This window comes from Vombatus ursinus, unplaced genomic scaffold (genome assembly GCF_900497805.2).
Source record: "Vombatus ursinus unplaced genomic scaffold, bare-nosed wombat genome assembly UNPS02014798.1, whole genome shotgun sequence".
NCBI lineage: Eukaryota > Metazoa > Chordata > Mammalia > Diprotodontia > Vombatidae > Vombatus > Vombatus ursinus.
The window spans coordinates 35,920,357-35,942,584 of record NW_020954576.1 but is presented as its reverse complement, the minus strand read 5'-3'; the positions used below and the strand labels follow the sequence as shown (position 1 = coordinate 35,942,584).

The window sequence follows — 22,228 nt, the reverse complement described above, 5'->3', positions numbered from 1 at the left end:
AAAAGCATGAGCACATACACTTTCCTACTCAAGGATCTGTCTTCACAACGGCAGGCAAATATGGGCATTCCTCTGCTTCTCTTGACACCGACACCACAGATTTTATTCGTGCTACTCTACCAGGCCAACGAGATTTCCCAGATTACTCTACTGTCAGCTGTGCTGTCCTCTACAATTCACCATGGCCTCAAGTGTTCTGGGTCACCTATTGGTACAGTTACTTCTGCGCTTGCCGCTTCCAATGATGTGGTTATAAACCCAACAGCTACCATTTCTTTGAGGTAGCTGCCCTTTTCAAATCCTAACAAAAGGCAGCTTGTCTTTTGGGTGACTATTCAATAACAAGCACTCGTTATAATCATATTTCTTTTTTAAAAATAGATTTTTAAAAAAAAATCGTGAAAAATATATTGCCACCACCATATGGGCCAACCAACGACTCACCAACCGATTTAAGATGCAGCATATTGAGCTGACCATATGTTACAGTGCTGTTGAATGGCTGAGTGATTCATGCCCGTCACATTCTAGTATATCAATTAAAGCTCCTTGAAGTCTGCATGATTTGTGTCTCTGTTATTAAACCCTGCTAATTCATCCCACTTACACATCTGTTATAAATCTCTAGGAGTGCTGCATGATTCATGGCAATCTGGGAGCATGCTACAGCAAATTCTTCTCCTTGTAATTAACAGTAAATTGTTTTACTGCCATGCAATGAATTTTTCAGTTATATTGCAAATGAACTCCTAAATGTGCGGTTCTTTCCTAAGAACTGACTTATATCATTAGGCAATTAAAAAGTATCGCTTTGAACCAAAAGCTTTTAATCAAGAGAAATACAACTTAAACAGAGCTTAAAGACCATGGAAATTCGACGGGTTGACTAACGAATAATGTAATCCACTTTCAGAAATGTCCTGAGAACAAACAAATAACTTTCGAGCATTGAACTATCTCACTAAGAGAGCAGGGAATGCCTTCTTGAGAACCTTCTGTGCGCCAAGTTTGAGAAGATACTGTTCATCTCGGAAGTTCCTTCAGTCACCCATCATTACCAAATTCCTCAGATTCACTTCTCTATATACTTCTCAGATACATTTCTATATACTTCTCAGATGCACTTCTCTAATTGTAAAATAGTGCCTTTATTCTTGAAATAAATAATTGGATAATTAGCCAAGCCGAATCATCAGAGGATTCCAGTGCTGTTCAAGTGTTCTTGTCAAAGGTGAAGCAAATTCATTTCAGCTCGCCTCTGCAGCTTTCTGAAGAGGCTTTGATGCTTTTTTCCCCCACATTCTTGGCAGCAGCCTCAGATTCATGAGTCCATACATCAAGTCACTAGTTTAACAACAAATGGAATTAAATTCAAAGAAGGGAAACTAATTGAAGGACAGCAACAAAAGTGTTTGGTAATGTGCTTTTTAATATGGCATGCCACATTTGCATGATAATTTTTCCTTTTTAGCATGGAGCAGAAAGTGACTAGCTTAATGAGGGATTATTCAAGACAGGAACGAACAAAATGCATTCATAACTAAGAACAAAGATTGTATTATGAAACGAAAACAGGCAACTGCCGAGAAGTAACTGGATGATTGGTTTATGCATTATGAATAAAAAGGTAGAAAAATATTTATATTAGTATTCACTAATGACTATATATACAAGATTGTTGTAATTAAAATTATAAATTAACATATTAAGAGTGCTTGTTTAATCACTCTGGGTCCTATTCACAATGAAAAGACTTATGTACATGCATGCAAAACAATGTATGTTTTCAACCCAGCAGCAAACAGCCTCTGCATTTTACTTTGGCTTCAGAAAGAAAACTTAATGCACCACTAATTACCTGGTTAATGGGATATGGGTAGTTTTAAGCCTGTGGCACATATTTCTCAGGAAGACCAATTTATGACAAGCAAAGGAAATGACACATTGTAACTATATGAATGGAGCTCAAAAAGGAACCTCTCTCAAAAAGGATTTACTCTGGACCTCGTTCACAAAGGATGAAAATGCAGGAATTACCTAGATTAAAAGGGTAATCAAAGAGAAAATGACATCAAGGAACCTACGACAGCCCATCAGCATCATTACTCCAGTAAACCCAGAGGCAACTCCAAAGCTTCCAATACCACTGCTTAAGGAGTCTGCCAAGAGGCCAGATGCAGCTGCCCCTGGAAGACTATCTTCCACAAATTAGCTTTTGAACCCTGTAATTGCCATCAAAAGAAAAGGAACAGCAATACAATGCACTAGTAAAAGTGCCATCAATGCCAATCATGGTTTTAATTCTTTTTTTTAGTAGAAAAGGACAAATAGGAGACAGCTATAACTGTATCACATTTACCCAGTTGTTCCCAAAACTTATCTAGATAGATCTTTACAAGCCTTTCTTTCTGTATTCCGTACAGAGATTTGAGAAGGAAGTATATGCTCTCTTACTTTGACACTCTTAAAAGGCTCAATGATACGTCTAATATTTGAAGCTACTGCCAAATTACATTCTTATGGTGACTATGTCCTTCAAGTTAATTCTACCTCCCGTGCTCCAGTGACAGGCTAGAAGTAAAAGCTGGAAGAATGATGGTGATACAAATCCCTCTGTGTGGCTTTTCTACACTATAGCTTTTAGAACCCATTTATATTGACTTGATCTAAAATATCAATATATTCACCTTCTTCATCCAGACATTGAAAGAAAATCTCAGAAGATATTTAGTCCAAAAGAAAAAAAAACAGGCAGAAGGGAAAATGAATGAATGTAGACATATCAAGTGACCAAGGGGTGTAAACATTTTTTTGTTTCATTTGACTCAAAGAGTTTGAAATTTTCACATATGGTATGATAAACTAAATCATAGTCATCAAAGCTATTTTTTGTTCCTAATGATTCCATGAGTTGATAAATTAATTCATTCTTTGCCTAGCAAATAAACATATAGTTCATCTTGGTATCATGTATGAAAGAATTAAAAAGTTAAAAATCAGACTGTAAACTGGTTTTTTAAAATCCCATTTTAAATAGTAACGGTTTGGGAGAGAATTACTTCATTTGAGAATCAGAAGACAATAGATTCTAGACAAAATTTTGTATTCTTTCAATGAGTACAGGCAACACACACACACACATTAGACCAGGAAAAGGTTTTAATGGGAAGAAGTGTGATATTCTGCAAGTATGGCATCATTGAAGCATCCAGATGAGGATGTTATGCAGGCACTGGTCCAATGCGGGTGAGAAACACTTGATATTTGGGCATAGAGATGTCCCACTCTTTCTTAAACTGACCTCAACTAAGAGAGAAGAGAAATTCCATGAAAAAAAATAAAGATATTATTAGAGCAGATGAGATATTGGTGATCAGAGAGTTAAAAGGTGAGGAAAGAATACTTGAATCTGAGTTTGCAAGGGGCTTTTAAGAATTCTGAGTGACAGGCAACTAAGTTAACAGAATCAAGTTCTTACAATTTCCTCCAAAGGTTATTTAGCAGCTTTGTGCTCTTAGAATACACAGCTTCTGAAAGCTAAACCTATGATAATATTTCCTCTGCATATTTTAGATCAACTCTGATACCCCAAAATGTTGCTATATGTGCTTATATAAGTTGAGGGAATATAAAATTATGTCATCTACCCCAGTAGCCCCACCAATGTTGCAGATTAAAGACCATCTTCTCCACCTTCTGGGATGCTTCCTCACCTCGGGCTCTCAGAACTTCTAGGTCTCTTGAACTCAAGGGCCACTTCCTTCAAGAAAATTTTTCTAATTCCTCTGGTTGTTTAAGCCTCCCCTTACAAAAATAATCACTTTATATTTATTTTTAATATATCTTCCATTTATTTATCTATTGGCATTTTAACCCATCAATAGAATGTTAGTTTCCTAAGAGCAGGTACCAGGACTTTACTCTTTTCTTTGTATCCTAGTACCTAATGGGGGCCATCCCTAGTCATCCTGATCTATACCTTGCCACTGGACCCAGATGGCTCTGTGGCAGAGAATGAGGCTAGTGACTTTGCATAGCCCTGCCTCACTTAAATCCAATTCAGTTGCAAGTCAGCTTCCTGATGTCATTGGTCCTCTTCCAGAACAAAGGACAAACAAAAGTACCTAACATACCTAATTGGGCAGCTAGGTGCTATAGTGGATAGAGTGCTGGGCCTGGAGTCAGGAAGACTTGTCTGACTGAATTCAAATTTGACTTCAGACACTCACTAGTTGTGTGACTCTGAGCGAGTCTCTTCACCCTGTTTGTCTCAGTTTCCTCATCTATAAAATGAGCTGGAGAAGGAAATGGCAAAACACTCTAGTATCTTTGTCAAGAAAACCCCAAATGGGGTCATAAAGAGTTGGACAGAACTGAAAAAATTAACCAACACTACCACCTAACATAGTGCTTGGCATAAAATAGTCACTTAATAAGTGCTTGCTGATTGATATGCTACCATTAAATCCTCCACAGGAAGGGACTATCTCAATGTGTCTTCATATTGTGTGGAATCCAACTAAGCACCCAAGCTATCCATTAGTTATTTCTCTGCTTCTCTAAATGACCAGCTCTCTTTCTTTTCTGGTTATCTGTCTTTCCAATGACATCCTTTATGCAACTTCTCCAAAACAATTCTTCCTTGGTGATACATTGCAGCCTAGTCACATATACCATACACCTCTCCATTGCCCTTTGGATGACCAATAACTTTAACATAAATGAATTAATGAAAAAAAACACTTATTAAGCAATTACAATATAGTAGATACAATGGATACAAATTTAAAAAGCAAAGATAGTCTCTGGCATCAAGGAACTTACATTCTAAAAGGCAAAACAATACATATAGATGAGTGATAGCCTGGAAGAGAAACTTTGGTCCAGAAAGTTGTAGGTATGGTAAGTAGGGACATGTGGGAGTCAGTTGACATACCCCACACAGGAGCAATGGTAGCGTTGATTTGATCCCAGTTTATGATTATAGAATTTGGGAGAAGTAAGGGAAGGGAAAGGTACCCAAGTAGATTGTGCAGTAGATGGCCAGGGGTGAGGGAGTGAAGTGGCATGTGGATAGGGTTTCCTGAAATAGTGTTCTGAGAGAGACAGTCATCAAACAGAATGATGATGTCATGGGATACATGGTGTTTAGAGGAGAGGCCACAGGTTTGGAAAAGAAGCTGTGGAGTGGGTATCCAGAGCAAAAGGAGTAAAATGCTATTTGACTGGGACTTTCCTGTGTTCCATGAAAGAGCATGGTCTCTGATGTGGGTAGGGAAATGGTTGTCAAGGAGATTGCAAAAGAGTTAGCCAGAGAGGAGAATATTACATTATTCTTAACCATACGACATCAACAAGAGAATACTACTACTAAAAGGACGGACCTTTTTTTCCAAGAAGCAGCCTGGTGTTACTGTAGGCACTGGACAATTTTGTAAAGAGAACCTCAGCCAATTCTCTAACCCCTGTTCAATTCTGGGTCTAGTTCAGTGTCTAGGAACAATATCTCTCCAGAATATATGGACAGATGGCCTAGCTGTATAGGTTAGGAGAGAAGGAAGGAAGGAAGGAAAAAAGGAAGGAAGGAAAAAGGGAGGGAGGAAAAAATTAAGCATTTATTAAATGTCAATTATGTGCTAGGCAACACAAAGGTTAAGTTAAGAGGTTAAAGTTAATAGAGAGATTAAGTGACTTACCCACTATCACACAGCTTGGAAATGCATGAGGCTGGATTTTAACTCAGGTCTTCCTGACTCCAGGTCTAGCACTCTATCCACTGAGTCACCTAGTTGGATTCCTAAACGGTATAAGACTATGCAGGAATGACCTCCCTCCTCATCTCTACCTCTTAGAATCCCTGGCTTCCTTCAAGACTTAGGTCAAATTATAACTGCAGCAGGAGACCTTTCCTGGTTCCACATCTGTTCCTGCCACCCTCTCTAAGATTATCTTCTATCTACTCTATATGTATATTTATGTACATGTTGTCTCACCCATTGGACCATAAGCCCCTTAAGGGCAGGGACTTATTTTTGCTTTTTCTTTGTATCTCCAGAATTTAGCACAGTGCCTGACACATAGTAAGTGCTTAATAAATGCTTGCTACTCAAGAGATTGATCGATATGTTTTCCATCCAATTGTATACAATAGTCAGGACAAGAAATATTCTTCATCCATTTTGTTTTTCGCATATGAAGAGGCAGGTCAAAATCTTTTCTGTAATTATGATTCTTATTTGGGAGGCTTTACAATGTTATGGATATTGATGCCATAAGCACAATGTTATCCACAGATGGAGTATCTGAAGGACATCACTGTCTATAGGGAATCCCTCTTCCATTTGGACTCTATGCTTCACATCCTAAGCAATGGTGCCAACCACCTTTGGAGAGCATATGTCTCTCTTTTTATATCTCGTTTCATGTTACTAATGAGTAGATCACCAAATAAATCAAGCAACAAGCATTCATTAAATGCCTACTACATGCCAGGCACTTGCTCCAAGCTGAGCAAACAAAAATAAAAGTGAAATAGTCCCTGCCCTTGAGGAGCTTACAATCAAACTGGGGGAACAAACCATCTGGGGAAGTCAGAAAAGCCTTCCTGTAGACAGTGAGGCTTGAGCTGAGCCTTGAAGGAAAATTAGAATGTACAAGACCAAGAGGAAGGAATGTATTCCAGACATGAGGGATGACCAGTACAAAAACATAGAGATAGAGAGATAGACCACCACATAGGAGGACCAGAGGACCAGTTTTGTTGGACCACAGCTCACGTGAAGAAGCGTAATATACGATAAAGCTAAAAAATGTAAACAGGAACATCACGTTAAAGGCTTTAAATGCCAAGTCGAGGAGTATATGCAGCATATCCCAAATAGTTCAGGTAAGAGAGAAGGAGACTTGAACTAAATCTGCTATATAATAACTGCTTAATAAATGTTTTTTCATTAATTAATTCATGTTAAAGTTATTGGTCATCCAAAGGGCAGTGGAGAAGTGTATGGTATATGTGACTAGACTGCAACATTTCACCAAGAAAGAATTGTATAGAAGCGGCATAAAGGATGTCATTGGAAAGATGGATAACAAAAAAGAAAAGAGAACTTAGGCTTGACTATTAAGCTGATCACTGTCTGAGTGGAGAGAAGGGAATGGATACAAGAGATATTGTCGGAAAAAAAATTCTGAGCATTAGATATGTAGGGTGAATTAGAAGGAAGCATCAAGGATGAGCAAGAAGAGAAGCTGGATGACTGGAAAGATGGTGAGGTCCTCAACAGAAATGGAAAGTTTAGAAGAGGAGAAGGTTTAGGGGGGAAAGATAATGAGTTCTGTTTTAGATCTGTTATCTTTGTGATTACATCTTTCAGGAATCATCTTTGATTTTGACATATGCCTGAGTGATATCCAGCTAAGCGGTACAGTAGATAGAGTACTGGGCTTGGTGTCAGGAAGACTTGAGTTCAAATCCCATTTCGGGTACCAGCTCTGTGACTCTGGGCAAATCACAACCTCTGTCTGCCCCAGTTTTCTCAACTATAAAGTGGAGATAATAATAGCAGCCATCTCCCAGGATTGTTCTGTTCGAAGGATCAATTGGGATATTGTAAAGCATTTTGCAAACCTTAAAGACTTATTTTATGTACTAGCTGTTATCATAATTGAATGAGGCCCTATAAGGTAGCATTTTGTTCCACCAAATCAAATTCTGTTTTTCATAGTCAACAAATAATGACAGCAAGATTTTATATTTCTTTCCACTTTCAGTCAATTGTCTGATATCAAGATATAGTATGCAGTAGAACACATTTTCTTTTACCTTCTTGTATTTTCTTATACCGTATGGCAAGGATGCCCTAGACATATAAGTAGATTATTCCCACAAAGATTTTGTAGAGATACATCGCTAGGGCCCAGCACAGTGCCTGACACATAGTAAGTGCTTAATACATGTTTCTTGATGGACTGAAAATGCATGAAGATGGATCAGGAATTACTGAATTTTTTTCTTTTACATTTTTATGGTAATGAGATCAGTAGTATTTAGGTGACAGTGGATAAAGTGCTGAATCTGGAGTCAGGAAGACATGAGTTCTAATCCTGACTCAGACACTAACTGTAAGACCCTGGCCAAGTCACTAAACCACTTAATCTCAGTTTCTCCATCTGCAAAAATAAATAAATATGGCACCTACTTCCCAGGTTAGTTGTGAAGATCAAATGAAATATCAGTAAAGCACTTTGAAAACCTTAAAGAGCTACATAAGTGCTACCTATTATTATTAATATCATCATTCTCCTAACAGTATTTGTATTCTATTCTCTTTCAAAAAGCTTGAAATTTTTTTCTTCAGAGACTAAAAACTGTATTTGCCCATAATTAGTTCCCCTCTGTGTTTCCTCGGTCCAGTGCAATTCCTATTCCAACCCCTGTTTTACTTAGTGGCATTTCTACTTGCTCATGCAGGATGTGGAGACCTCTAAGTCCAAAAGGGGCAACTACACTATCACTGATGGAGAAAAGAATTTGTTATGGAAATCTAGGTAAATCTTTCTGAACTTTACCTGCTCATTGTATAAGTTTTATCTTTAAATATCCAAATGATGAATAGCTACATTTTAAAAATGATTTACTGCTCTTTTATGGGATGATACTCTTCAGAATCATCATAATCTTCTGCAAGATTGAGTAAACATTTGTATTGTAAATCAATGTTGCTCTTAGTTGCCATCTTACTCTGCTTTTTAAGATCAATCATACCTAGCATTTAGGATTTGCAAAGTGCTTTGTGAATAATATCACATTCTATCCTCACAATAACTCTAGGAGGCAGAAATTCTTATTATCCCCATTTCACAAGTGAAAGAACAGAGGCTAAATGACTTGCCCAGGACCATATAGCAGTAAGTATCTGAGGTCAAATTTTAACTAGGGCTATCCTGACTCCACATCCACTACCTAGCTCCCTCTGATCAAATGTTTGCTGGCCAAAGGTAGTTGCTGTCCTCTTTGGACCTCCTCATTGCAGTGATTGATTTAAATTGGTTAAACTTCCTTTGTTTCATGGGTCCTCATGACTGCATATAACTTATATAGACACAGCAAATGGACAATAAGTTGAGCTCAGAATTGAACAGGAGGAGGAAAGAGGGATAGATCACCTTTGAGAAATTGCACGATTCTTTTAATGACCCCAATCTTCTCCAAACAAAGACCCATCTTTTGCATGGCAAATATTCTTTTGGTTTGTTACATGGCTGCAAGCCTTGCAGTAGCACCGTTTCTCAAAAGCCCAAGTTGAGGATCACATAAAGGGCAGTGGAGCGGTGCATGATAGGCATGAGCAGGCTGTACCATATTATAAATGAGAAATTATGCAGGGAAAGCAGTGTGAAGGATAGCAGCAGAGAAATGCACAATCTGAAAAAAGATGGACATCAAGGGATGACTTTTTCCAGCCCCCTGAATTTGCCTACTGACACATCTCATAAGCCATGAAGGCCCTGGTATGTAAATCTCTGTAGCAAGTATTTACAAATTTGACTTTTTCCCATATTAAAGTTTCAGGGTTTTTTCCCTAAGATAATCATTTCAGAGAAGGGCTCAATGATCTTTCTTCCTACCAAGAGATAATCATCTGAGGAAAGGGCTTTCAATTACCTTACTCCCATCTCAAAAAAAAAAAAATCTGATGGGCCAGTTACTCAAGTACTAGATAAGGAACCCCTAAGTTATTTGTAAGTCCTTCTCATCAAGAATCAAAAAGATATACTCTTTAGCAAATAAAAACATCTATTTGTATGATACTAACTTCTATACATCAATAAAGCCACTGCCCGTATCTAGCATTCTCCCTCAGATAAAGATGTAGCTATATAGATATGGTTCTCATGGTGGAATGGTTGCTTTTGGATCGCTCAATAATGATGAGGGGAGAAAGAAAAGAACCTATTAAAGTATACATATACATATATGTGTACATGTGAACACTCACATATAAATACACACACATATATTTTGTTGTCCAGTCATTTCAGTCAGGTCTGACTTTTCATCACTCCATTTGGGGTATCTCGGTAAAGATACTGGAATGGTCTGCCATTTCCTTGCCCAGCTCATTTTACAAATAAGGGAAATGGAGGCAAACAGGTTTAAGTAACTTGCCCAGGGTCATACAACTAGGAAGTGTATGAGCCCAGGTTCTATTCGATTCCAACTCTAGTGCTCTATCCACTGCACCATCTAGCTACCTATGTGTGTGTATACATGTATACACACATATATGTACATACATGTGCATCTATGAATATACACAGATATATATATATATATATATCCTATGATTTCATTGGTGTAGAGAATTCTTCAGTGATGAAACTCCTGCCAATGAAGAATAGCAGTTGTTATACAGTTTACAGAAATAAAAGAGTTGCCTTAAACACATAGAGGTTAAGTGATTTGCCAAGAATCACAGAGCCAGTATGGTTCATAGAAGGGATTTGAACCACAATTTTCCTGAATCTGAAACCATCTTTCTATTTACTACATGACAGGTCTCCCCTCATATGTATTTAATCTTTAAAAAACTACTGGGAAAACTGGAGTGCTGATGGGCAGAAATGAGAGTTAGACAATCATCTCATAACATATATCCCAATGAGCTTAAAATGGATATGTGACCTGAAAATTAGAGGTCAAGCATTCAATAAGTGTTTACTATGTAACACTTTTTGTGCTAGGTGCTAAAAAAAAATTAGAAAAGAACCAGATTGAGTACATTTCATAGCTATCACTAGGAGTTTAATTCTGAACCAAACAAATGACAAAGATGATCACAAAAGATAAAATTGATCATTTTAGTTTTGTGAAATTGGAAACCTTTTCCACATATTTAACGAAGCTAGAATAAGAAGAAAAATGGTCGATTTACATTGGTCAGTTTTGCTTAACTGTGAGGTTTTTTTTTAATTCTTTGTTATAGAGGATTCCTCTTATAAGAGGAGGAGAGATAGATTGGGAAATGCAGGTGATATAAAAATAAAAGATATCAATAATTTCTTTTTAATTGTGTGATTCTAATGACTCTCCACCCCTGATCCTTTCTCCACTATAACTATCATAGCAAAAGCAGGAAAGGAACCTATAAGATTGAAGGTCATTTTATATTTTCCTTTATTCCATAGGGTGCCATAACCACAGTTCATGACCAAGTGGTCATTCTACTGGTGATGAACTTCTTTGTAATTAGATGGGCTAATCCTCCCAAAGTGACATACTCAAAAGTTTTTTTTTAGCATGTTAGAATCTGCAAGAGTTTGTACTCTTCGAACTTGACCTTCAAAAACTCAGGGTCAATAACACCACAATGAGGTACTGAAGTAAGATGAAGATACATTCAAATGATTAAGAATTCAATAGCAGAGAAGAATCAGGCAAAAAAGTGTATTTTTTCTCTTAGAGAGGGCTTAGAGAATGCTGTGAGAGATTACCTATTTGATGAAAACAAAATTGGCTAAATAAAAAAATCACCTCAACTAAATAAACTCTTAATTTTTCGGAGTTAACAAATTTTGTTCTTTTTTCTTCCCTTGTAGCACTGGGCCCATTAGTAATAGGATGCCATTTAGAAGGGAGATCTAAGGAATATTTTTGTAGCTACATAATTTTTTGTACAATATCTACAATTCATCTAAGCATTTCTTACGCTTTCCACATCTGGGCATTTTCTCAAATAGCACCAGGAGACTAAGCCTCATTAGATTGCCAACTAAGAAATTTTGTGACTTGGAAACTTACTGAACTTCAATTAACTCAAGTTAGTAAGGCACCTAATCAGAAGTAAAACCTTCTTACTAGCCTATGCAAATTAAGTTAGTTTTTAATCCATCCTTGAATAAATGAATAAAACCTTTTCATATGAACAGCATATGCCTCTGATAAATCATATGGGATTTTTAGGAATTTTGCAAATTTGGTATTATTTTATAGACTAACCAAAGAAATAAGAAGTTATCCAATTATGAAAAAGTAAAAAATAGCAATAGGGTAAACTGTACCATTCTGAATTGCCAAATCTGATGAGCTTTTCTCAATCCTCATCCTTCTGGATCTCTTACAGCATCTGACATTGTTGATCACTCTCTACACCTGCGTAATTGCTCCTTCTTGTATCTTTAGAACATTGCTCTCTTGGTTCTCTTCCCATATGTCTGACCTTCTTATTAGTATCTTTAGCTGTATCATTTTCCACATCCCATTCCCTGTGGGTGTCCCACAAGGCTCTCTCCTAAGACCTATCTTCACTATCTTCACTATCTATACTATTTATGTCACCGCTACCCTCCTCCTTCTCCTGCTTCTTCTTCTTCTTCCTCTCCCTCTCTCTCTTTCTCTCTCTCTCTCTTTCCTTAAATGGGTGATGTATCCATTTAATTATCATTTATAGACAGCTGACTCCTAGATCTATATATTTAGCTCTAGTGTCTCTCCTGAGCTTTGGTCCTCTATCAACTGGCTACTAAACGTTTTAAACCAGATATTCCCTTAACACGTCCAAAATGGAATTCATTACAGTTATCTCTTCCACTTTGGGGGGGTTAGGGGCACGGCACCCCTGTGATTTGAAAAATTCACATAAAAATTTTTGGCCCTCCCTTCATACCAGAGAAGAAGTATGAATTATCATGGTATTAATAGACAAAATATGTTGATATTATACAATACTATTTGTACTTTTTTTTTACATTTATGAGTTTCTAAACTTTTTTGGTGTCATCTGCTGGCTTTTGTGTGTCTTCTGTGGCTTCCACAAAACTCCCAAAAAATTCCTGTTTAATTTCTTATGATGATCCACAATGTATCAAAAACATAAAGGGGAAAGTCATGATGTGGAAGGGATAACTGTATTTTCCTCCAAAAACCACCCCTCTTCTGAACTGCACTTTTTCTGTCAAGAGCACCATCATCTTTCTAGTCAACCAGGTTCTCATATTATTTATTTTGTAATGACCCAGCCTCAGAACCAAGAAGACTTGGGTTAAAATCCTGTCTCTAACACATGCTGGCTATTGCAATCCTGGGCAAATCACCTCTCAGCACTCTAGGCAACTCTCTAAGAGTATAAGCTGCAGAAAAAGTGCTCATCTGCATTGTTAAAAAGAGTTTCATCACCCAATAGTTCCCTGTACTAGTGAAATTACAACACCATTATGATCTATCCCTAATAAATAAATAGATAGATAGACAGACAGATAGACAGATAAATGACAAAAGTAGTAAATAGATATAGTTTATGTAAGTATATATACACACATAAACACACATATCTGTATGTATATATGTTTATATGTGTGTACATGCACATGTGTTTATTCATACACAAGTGTCTCCCTTCTACTCCCTAAGACAGGGGTGGGGAATCTGTGGCCTCAAGGCTATATGTGGCCCTCTAGGTCCTCAAATGTGGCCTTTTGACTGAATCCAAATTCCACAGAACAAATCCTTTTATTAAGGGGGTTGGTTCTGTGAAGTTTAGATTCAGTCAAAGGGCCAAGCTTGAGGACCTAGAGGGCCACATGTGACCTCAACACTACAGATTCCTCCACCCCTGCGCTAAGATCTTTGAAGACAGGGATTATTTTATTTTTATCTTTTTATACCCAGTTCAGCAGAATGCAGTGCCTGGAATATAGCCCGTGAATAACAATACTTGTTGATTAACTTTGAAGTTAACAAATTGCTATCGATAATGTGAACTCTCAGAGTCAGAGATAGGCAAATCCAACCCTCTGGCAGCCACTTTTGAGAGTCAGATCACCTTGGCACCTCCCACATACTTCAAGTTTAAATTCTGTACATTTCTAACTGTAGGACAAGGGAGCAGTATGTGTGAAAAATAGAGCAGGGAGAGTGTGAGAGAGAAAGATTAAGTGGCAAGTCAAAGTTGAACATGGTACATGAGGCATTTAAAAAGTCTCTTCTAACTTGCTTACCTGCTGCTAAGGTCTGTCCCATTCCTGGTGTACTGGTAACACACCCTATCAGATTGCAGAGAGAAATGGTGAAATTATATATCCTATAAGGCTTTAGTCCCCTTACAACATGAAAGCATTCTTGTGCTTCAGCAGTGTACAAAACCTGTGAAGGAAACAAGCAATGACAATCTGGCATTTCTAGGTTTCCTGTTACTACATAATTAATAGTATAATAGATTTTGGTCCCTATATTCAAAATTCCATGAGTTCAGACAGTGAAAATGATTGCCAAGATCTATTAGGAAAAGGGATTTTTGGGGGTGGGGGGAGAAACGAGGTGGGGCAGAATCTCAACAAGCTAGAATTTAATTGATAATTATACCATCACACTGTTTTATGAGGTAATAATCCAGTTCCTGAGTGGATAAATGAGGAAACCAAGTTATTGCCTCATAAAGCAGCGTGGTGGGATAGTTATTGCCACCAACAGTGGAGATAAAGGATGATGACAGTGTCACTATTATGTGATGAAATCCAAGCTAAACTATGGAGCAGTTTAGGCATGAGGAAATTAGGATACCATGGCCAATATGCTGAGAGGTAGGGATGGATAGATAGGTGTCATTGTGTTAAATAAACACTATCATTTCCCCTAAAACTGAACTAAAAAGAAAATTAACTAGATTATTTCAGCATTCAAATAAAGTCAGCTCTCAATTGTCTGACTGACTGAGGGATAACATAAAAGCATTGCCCAAATTAAATCCCCATTCTAAGTTCCCTTCCAGCTTTCTGGCTTAAATAGAGGCCGAGGAGAATTAAAGAAGAATATAAAGCCTGAACAAACCTCAAACTAAATTGCCAACCTTGGATAAGCTAAGAGTTTCAATTCAGTTGAAGAAACACTTATTACATGGCTACTGTGTAGTAAGCACTGTATTTTGGTGTTGGGTTTGGGGAGAGAGAGAGGGAGAGACAAAATTTAGATAACTTTGTCCTTGGACTCACAGAGCTTACAGCTTAGCTAAGGAGTGGTACATACTCTATACAGGTAACTATAGTGAAAAATAGCAATATAAGGGAATTTGAGAGGTATTAAATAAAGTTTATTGCAAAGTGTGTGGGGAAGGAAAAGGTCATTATTGACAGGGGAGACCAAGGAAGAATTCTTAGAGGCAGTGGCATTTGAGCTGGTTTAAAGGACTGTAGGAATTGAAAAGACAAAAGAAGAAATGCATGGGGTATGTTCAAGGTATACATTATCCCAATTTGGCTGAAGTATACATTACATGGAGGTTAGTCATATGAGATAAGCTTGGAAAGATAAAGTGCTACCTGATGTAGAGGTCAAAAACACCAGGTGAAAGAATTTGGATTTTAACAAGTACGTAATAGTGAGCCACTGAAGATTTTTGAGCAGAGTAACACAACCAGACCTATGCATAAGCAAGATTAATCTGGTTGCAGTGTGAAGGATGAAATGAAGATAGGGAAAGTACCACCAGAAAGAGAACAAAGAGTTGACTACATACCTCTGACTAGAAAAATGGGCAAAAGAACCACACAAATGTATACATCTATAAACTCAGGGACCAATTTATTCAAGATTTATCATCTAGTTATTGACTTTGAAATAAACAATATAATGTAATCCAACCTAACAAACATTTATTAAGTGGCTACCATATGCAGGGTAAGAGGCAGCATAGCATACTGGATAGAGAATTGGCCTCAGAGCCATGAAGACTTGAGTTCAAGTCCAACCTTTGACATAAACTTGCTTGAACCAGGTTTGACATTAGGCAGATTATTTCATTTCACAACCAAGAAGACTGAAAGATGGTGTCATCTTCAACAGAGATAGGGAATTTGAGTTTTGTTTTGGAAAAACCCATGGTGCAAACACTTGCCTGAGGATAAAGTCATGAGAAACTCCTTGACCAAAAGGTCTGCCAAGGCAAAACAGAAGGAAGGCATCTATGCTCTACTGAATCAAGATAGTATTCTTGCTGAATATCTTCTATGAATATTTTTCAACTGCTATGACTAAGTAAGTATGACTAAGTAAATCTACCTTTTAAAAAAAATCATCAGTTATTCTGTGACTATTTCTTTTTTAGGAAAGTTTTGTTCTATGTTTTGGAACACATTTGTTCCAAAATCAAACCTAAATTGCCAGGGGACTGGCCAGTGGCAAGCCATTCCTATAACCTCACCCCTCACCATCTTGCATTTGTGTCTTCCCCATCTTTGATAACAATAACAAATATGTTTAATGAGCATATATCTGCTTATTTTCAGAGTTCCTGAACAAAGTTTTTTCATGTGATTGTATTTATCAAGAAATCTTCCCAGGTCAAGGAGAAAATATTACAAGCAGCCAGAAAGAAATAATTCAAGTATTGTGGAAACACAATCTGGATAACACAAGATTTATCTGCTTCTACATTAAGGGACCACAGGGCATGGACTATAATATTCCGGAGAGCAAAGGAGATGGGATTACAACCAAGAATCACCTACCCAGCAAAACTGAGCATAATCCTGCAAGGGAAAAAATGGTCATTCAGTGAAATAGAGGACTTTCAAGCATTCCTGATGAAAAGACCAGAGTTGAATAGAAAATTTGATTTTCAAATACAAGACTCGAGTGGAACATGAAGAGATAAGCAGGAAAGAGAAAATCATGAGACTTATTAAGGTTGAATTGTTTACATTCCTGCATGGAAAGATGATATTTGTAACTCATGAGACTTTTGTCAGTATTAGGGTATTTGGAGGGGACAAAATTATATGTATGTATATATAGATATAGATAGAGGGCACAGGGTGAGTTGAAAATGAAGGGGTCATACCTGGAGAATAAAATTAAGGGGTGATAGAGGAATATGCTAGGAGAAGGAGAAAGTGAGAGGTAGAATGGGGTAAATTATCCCACAAAAAAGAAAAGAAAAGAAAAGGCTCTTACTGTGGAGGGGAAACAAGGGAAGGTGAGAGGGAATGAGTGAATCTTATTCTCATAGGATTTGACTTAAGTAGGGAATAACATACACACTCAATTGGGTGTGGAAATCTGTCTTACCTTACAGGAAAATAGGGGAGGAAGGGGACAAGAGAGTAGGGGAATGATAGAGAGAAGGGCAGATTGGGAAAGGGAATAATCAGAAGCAAATACTTCTGAGGAGGGACAGGGTCAAAAGAAAGAATAGAATAAATGGGTTAGGATTAAGGGAATAGGATTAAGGGAAACAGAGTTAGTTTTTCACAGCATGTCTACTATGGAAGTGTTTTGCATAACTGCACAGAAAAACCTATATTTAGTTGCTTGGCTTATCAGTGAGGGTGAGTGGGGAGGGAAGAAGGGAGAAAATTTGGAACCCAAAGTTTTAAAAACACATGTTTAAAAAAAATATTTTCACATGTAACTGCGAAATAAGAAATACAGGAAATGAGGTACAGAAATTCATCCTGTCCTACAGGAAAATTGAAGGGGAAGGGGATAAGAGAAGGGTGGGAGAGATAGAAGGTAAGGCAGACTAGGGGAAGGGGTATTCAGAATGCATGCCATCCTGGGGTGGGGAGAGGGGCGAGATGGGGTGAAAATTTGGAACTCAAAATCTTGTGGAAGTAAATGTTGGAAACAAATAATAAATAAATAAATAAAAATATAATAACTTCACCTTTCATTATAATATTCATTCTCTTATTAATTGTAAACCAATGAGAGTTGATTTCCAACTGTTGGGAACATTCATTCTTCCAAAGGTATTTAAAAGATCAGCAACCCTCAGCAGTCTTTTGATTTATAAGACAAATCCAATAACCTCAATTTATTGAATATTTGCTAACCATAATTAACAAATTGATTATTTTTTCTTGATAATTAATTAATTTATTTTTAGTTTTCAACATTCACTTCCATAGGATTTTGAGTTTTAAATTTTCTCCCCCTTCCACTCCTTTCCCCACCCAAGATGGCATACAATCTGATATAGGCTCTAATTATACATTCATATTAAGCATATTTTCCCGATTAGTCATGATGTAAAGAACAATTAGAACTAATGGGAGGAGCCATGAGAATGAAGCAATAAAACAAAATAATAAAGGAAAAGGAGAGCAAAAAAAAAAAGAAATCTTGCATAATCTTAATGAATGACTTTGTTAGTTGGAAGAAAAAAGCTTTAAGTCTATATTCTGGTCCATCACGTTAAATCTTTTTTTGGAAATTAATAAGTGAAAGCTCAATAAAAAAACAATTATTAAGTTCTAGTTATGATCCAGGCACTCTGCTGTGTGGCCCCTGGAACACAAAGACAAAATTGAGATGGTACCTGACCATCTTTTATTCTCTGTACTTTTAAGCCAACTATTTCACTTTAAAGATGTGATCTGATGGGGAAAAAAAAATTTGTGAAATGTTGCTCCTTCTAATATTTTTATCAAAGACAACTAGATATCCATGTAGATAATTTTCATAAATATTTTTTAAAGATAAGAAAAGGAGGCATATGAGTTAGTAGTTACAGATGTTCTACCACCTTTTTGGGCTAATAATGTAGTCTGAAAAATTATTTCAGTTCTTTTGGTCACGTAGTTGACCAAATTTCAAATAGTAAAAATTCATGCACATAAATCTAAGCTTGTTGGTCAAGAAAGATACAGCCTTTATTATCTGACCAAAACAGCAAAGAGAATTTTGGAATACCTATATTTTCAGCAAGGATGATAATATAAACTTATTAGTCAACATTTATTGAAGAATAATGGAAAATAACAGTACCTGTGAAACTTCAAGGAAGGCTAGCTGGTGAGGTGTTTGTTCCGAAATCAAATTGACTTTATACCCTGCTACTTCTCCCCTTGTTGCATTATTTCCTGGTTTCACCCAAGACACATTTACTGAATATGGAGAAAGAGGAAATACTGAAGGAGGTGGCATGAAAACAGGAGCTGAAGACAGATAAAACATTGAGTAAGGTGCTTTGTTCTTATTGGTTTACATCATGATTGCAAGTTTTCTAACAGTATTTGTACGCTAGTTCTGTTTTCTAAAATTACTTCAAATCAAAATCCCCTTTGAAAAAAAAAATTCAAAATGCATTTTCCTATTGTTTTATGGCATCTACAAATAAAGTTATCTCCTAAATACAGAATCAAAAAAATTTCATTAGGGCAATGTTAAAAATAAATAAATAAAATATGGTATTAAGTATCTTCTAGATAAGGGGTAGGAAATTATTAAGGAAGAATCAATGAAAAATTCATACTTTTAAGAAGATCTCATTGAAATAAAGCCTGATTCACACCACATAGCTCTGACCAAAGGAAAAGGCTTCATTACGCAAACATATTAAATGCAATCTTTTTCTGGGTAACAAGAAGACATGAAATTAATCTCTATCATTGCTAATCACGTGAGCTTCCTGTTTTAGGTATCTGAAGCAAAGTCACATTCACTTAAGTGGACAAGCCTCGAAGAGCTAGTAATAAAATACGGACAAGTCATAAAAAAAATCTTAGGCAAAAAATACTGCACTGAGACAAACCAGTTTTCCATCTGAAAAATTACTATTCAGAAACAAGTAAACTTGAAGGATCCTACTACCCACAGTGACTTTAAAAAGCTTTAAATAAATCTTAGTTGGAATGTTCACATATATACACATATATTCTTCTGCTACCTTTGGTATCCTGATATGGATTTCAAAATGTGCTAACCAAAGGTGTATTACCAAAGGACCTCATCTCACTTCCATTAGCCAGTGACCCATAATATTATGAGGGTCCACTATTGCATTTTCACCCATTACTTTTCATTCCTGACCTTGATTTTCCCCTTCCAGAATTCCATGCCTCATCACTTGTGATAGCATGGTTCTATTATTTGTCCAAGATGGCTAATAGTCATTAAGAGATCCTCAAGCACAATGAACATTCTGTTCATGAATATTCCCATGAATGCCAACATAAAAATGACTTTCCCTCAAAGAGCCTTACCGTTCAAATATAGATCAAGGATCTGGATTTCTTTGAACACAGAGCATGACAGAAGGACGTAAATGAAAGTTTTTCATGTAAGGAAAATGGTTTTTTTTGTTTTTCACTAAGTACATAGTATTAAGAAGAATCTTATATCCAAGTTACTGGTCTTAAGAAACTGATTCAAAAAATTTCTAACTGATTTTCTTTTTTGTGAGCTTTAGTTGTGACATCCAAGGCTGGAAGTGGGAGGATCAATCCATCAACAAATATCAGCACTGTGACAAACATTAGAGATACAAAAATAAAGGGGAAATGTTCCCTACCTTTAAAGAGCTGACTTTATAATGAGGGTAACAACATATATGAATGTACACACATACACATGTGTGTATACATATATACTCCTACAGATGTACACATGTACATACATACGCACACTTATACACATACATATATACTCATGCATTCACACATATACATACATGCATAAATATACACGTGTGTGCATATATACATGTGTGTATATATGTATACTATTGCTGTTGCTTGTCCTTCATTCTCAAAGATGACCAATGACATTACAAGGGTGATGCCTTGACTTGCGTGTGAATTGGATTTAAGTGAGGCAGAGCTGTACAAAATTGTCATAGACATACACACACATATGATATATTCAAAGTAGGTACAAAATAACCTTAGGAGGTAGTATTAGAAGCTTGGGGGGATGGGAAATGCCTCCTGCAGAAGGTAATATTTAAAGTGAGTCTTAAAGGAAGCCATTGATTGTAAGAGATAGAGGTGAGAAGGGAGAGAATTGGAGGAAGAGAATAGTGAATACTAAGTCAGGAAGACAGGAGATGGAGTATCATGTACAAAGAACAAGAAGGTCACTATGACTGTCTGTAAAATATGTGAAGGCCAAATGATGTGCAAGAAGAATGGAAAGTTCAGAAGAGGCCATGTCATGAAGACCTTTAAATGGCAAACAGCAGTTTGATAAAAGTAATGGGGAGGCAATGGAGTTACTTGATTGAAGGAGGGGTAACTTTAGAGAAAGCAATTTCAGTTAAATAATAGCATCCTAAGTCTCCTCTCTCCTCCCTTTGTGACATTGATTTTTCCCAGGTTTCCTCTTTATCTCTCTGTTTCTTCTCAACCTCCTTTGTTGGTACTTCAGGCACATCATGCCTACTAACTGTGAGGGTCCTTCGAGGCTCTGTTCTACACCCTCTTCTCTTTTCTTTCACTATAGAATCTCATCACTTGAGTTCAATTACCATCTCTATGCAGATGAGTTCAAATCAAGCCTCGGATACTTGCTAGCTGTGTGACCCTGGGCAAGTCACTTCACCCTGTTTGCCTCAGTTTCCTCATCTTTAAAATGAACCAGAGAAGGAAATAGCAAGTCATTCCAGTATGTTTGCGAAGAAAACCCCAAATGGGGTCCTGAAGCACTGGGCACCACGGAAACGTCTGAACAGCAGCCGATGACTCCTCAATGTAAATATCTCATCCTAGTCATCATCAACTGCCTACTGGACATTTTGAGCTCAGTGTCTCATAGGTACGTCAAACTCAACATTTCCCAAACAAAAGTCATTGTCTTTACTGAAAAACTAATCACACTTCTGACCTTTTCTAATACTGTTGAAGGCAACTCAATCCTCCCACATTCACCCAAGATTTCACCTTCAATGTCATCCTCAATTCTTCACTCTTACTCATCCCACGTCAGCTGCCAAAGCTTGTCATTTTTATGTTCACAACATCTCCCACAAATTTCCAATTCTTTCTACTCACACAGCAACCATACTTGTTCAGGCCCTCATTACCTCTTACTATCCTTATGGCAGTAACCTCTTACTAGGATAGAGATTTTGAACTGGAGTAAGGAAGACAAGTTCAAATCCAGCTTCAGATACTTATTAGGTGATCCTGAGCAAGTCATTTAGCTTCTCTCTGTCTCAGTTTTCCCATGTGTATAATTGGGGTAATAATAGCACCGACCTCCAAGGGTTGTTGTGAAGATCAAAGGAAATAGCATTTGTTAAGCACTTTGACATCTTAAATACCATGTAAATGCCAGGGATGGTGGTGGTGATGATAATGATGATCTCTCCCCACCACAGTCTATCCCTTACATAGCCATCAAAGTTATTTTCCTAAAGTGACCATGCCTGTCCCTGCCAGCCTCTGCTTGCTTGCCTCCCTCTTTGACTCACACACACACACACACACACACACACACACACACACACACACACAC

General features: G+C 37.1%; 1 protein-coding gene across 1 annotated transcript in view; it reads right to left on the bottom strand.

The window, feature by feature from the left end:
• Positions 1-22,228, bottom strand: part of USH2A (usherin) — a 944,914-nt gene that overhangs the window by 707,603 nt on the left and 215,083 nt on the right. Inside the window, exons 18-19 of the mRNA XM_027871555.1 lie at positions 18,761-18,930; positions 13,996-14,140 (exon numbers count right to left, since the gene is read on the bottom strand). Coding sequence (XP_027727356.1) covers positions 13,996-14,140; positions 18,761-18,930 — 315 coding nt within the window. The remainder of the gene's footprint in view (positions 1-13,995; positions 14,141-18,760; positions 18,931-22,228) is intronic.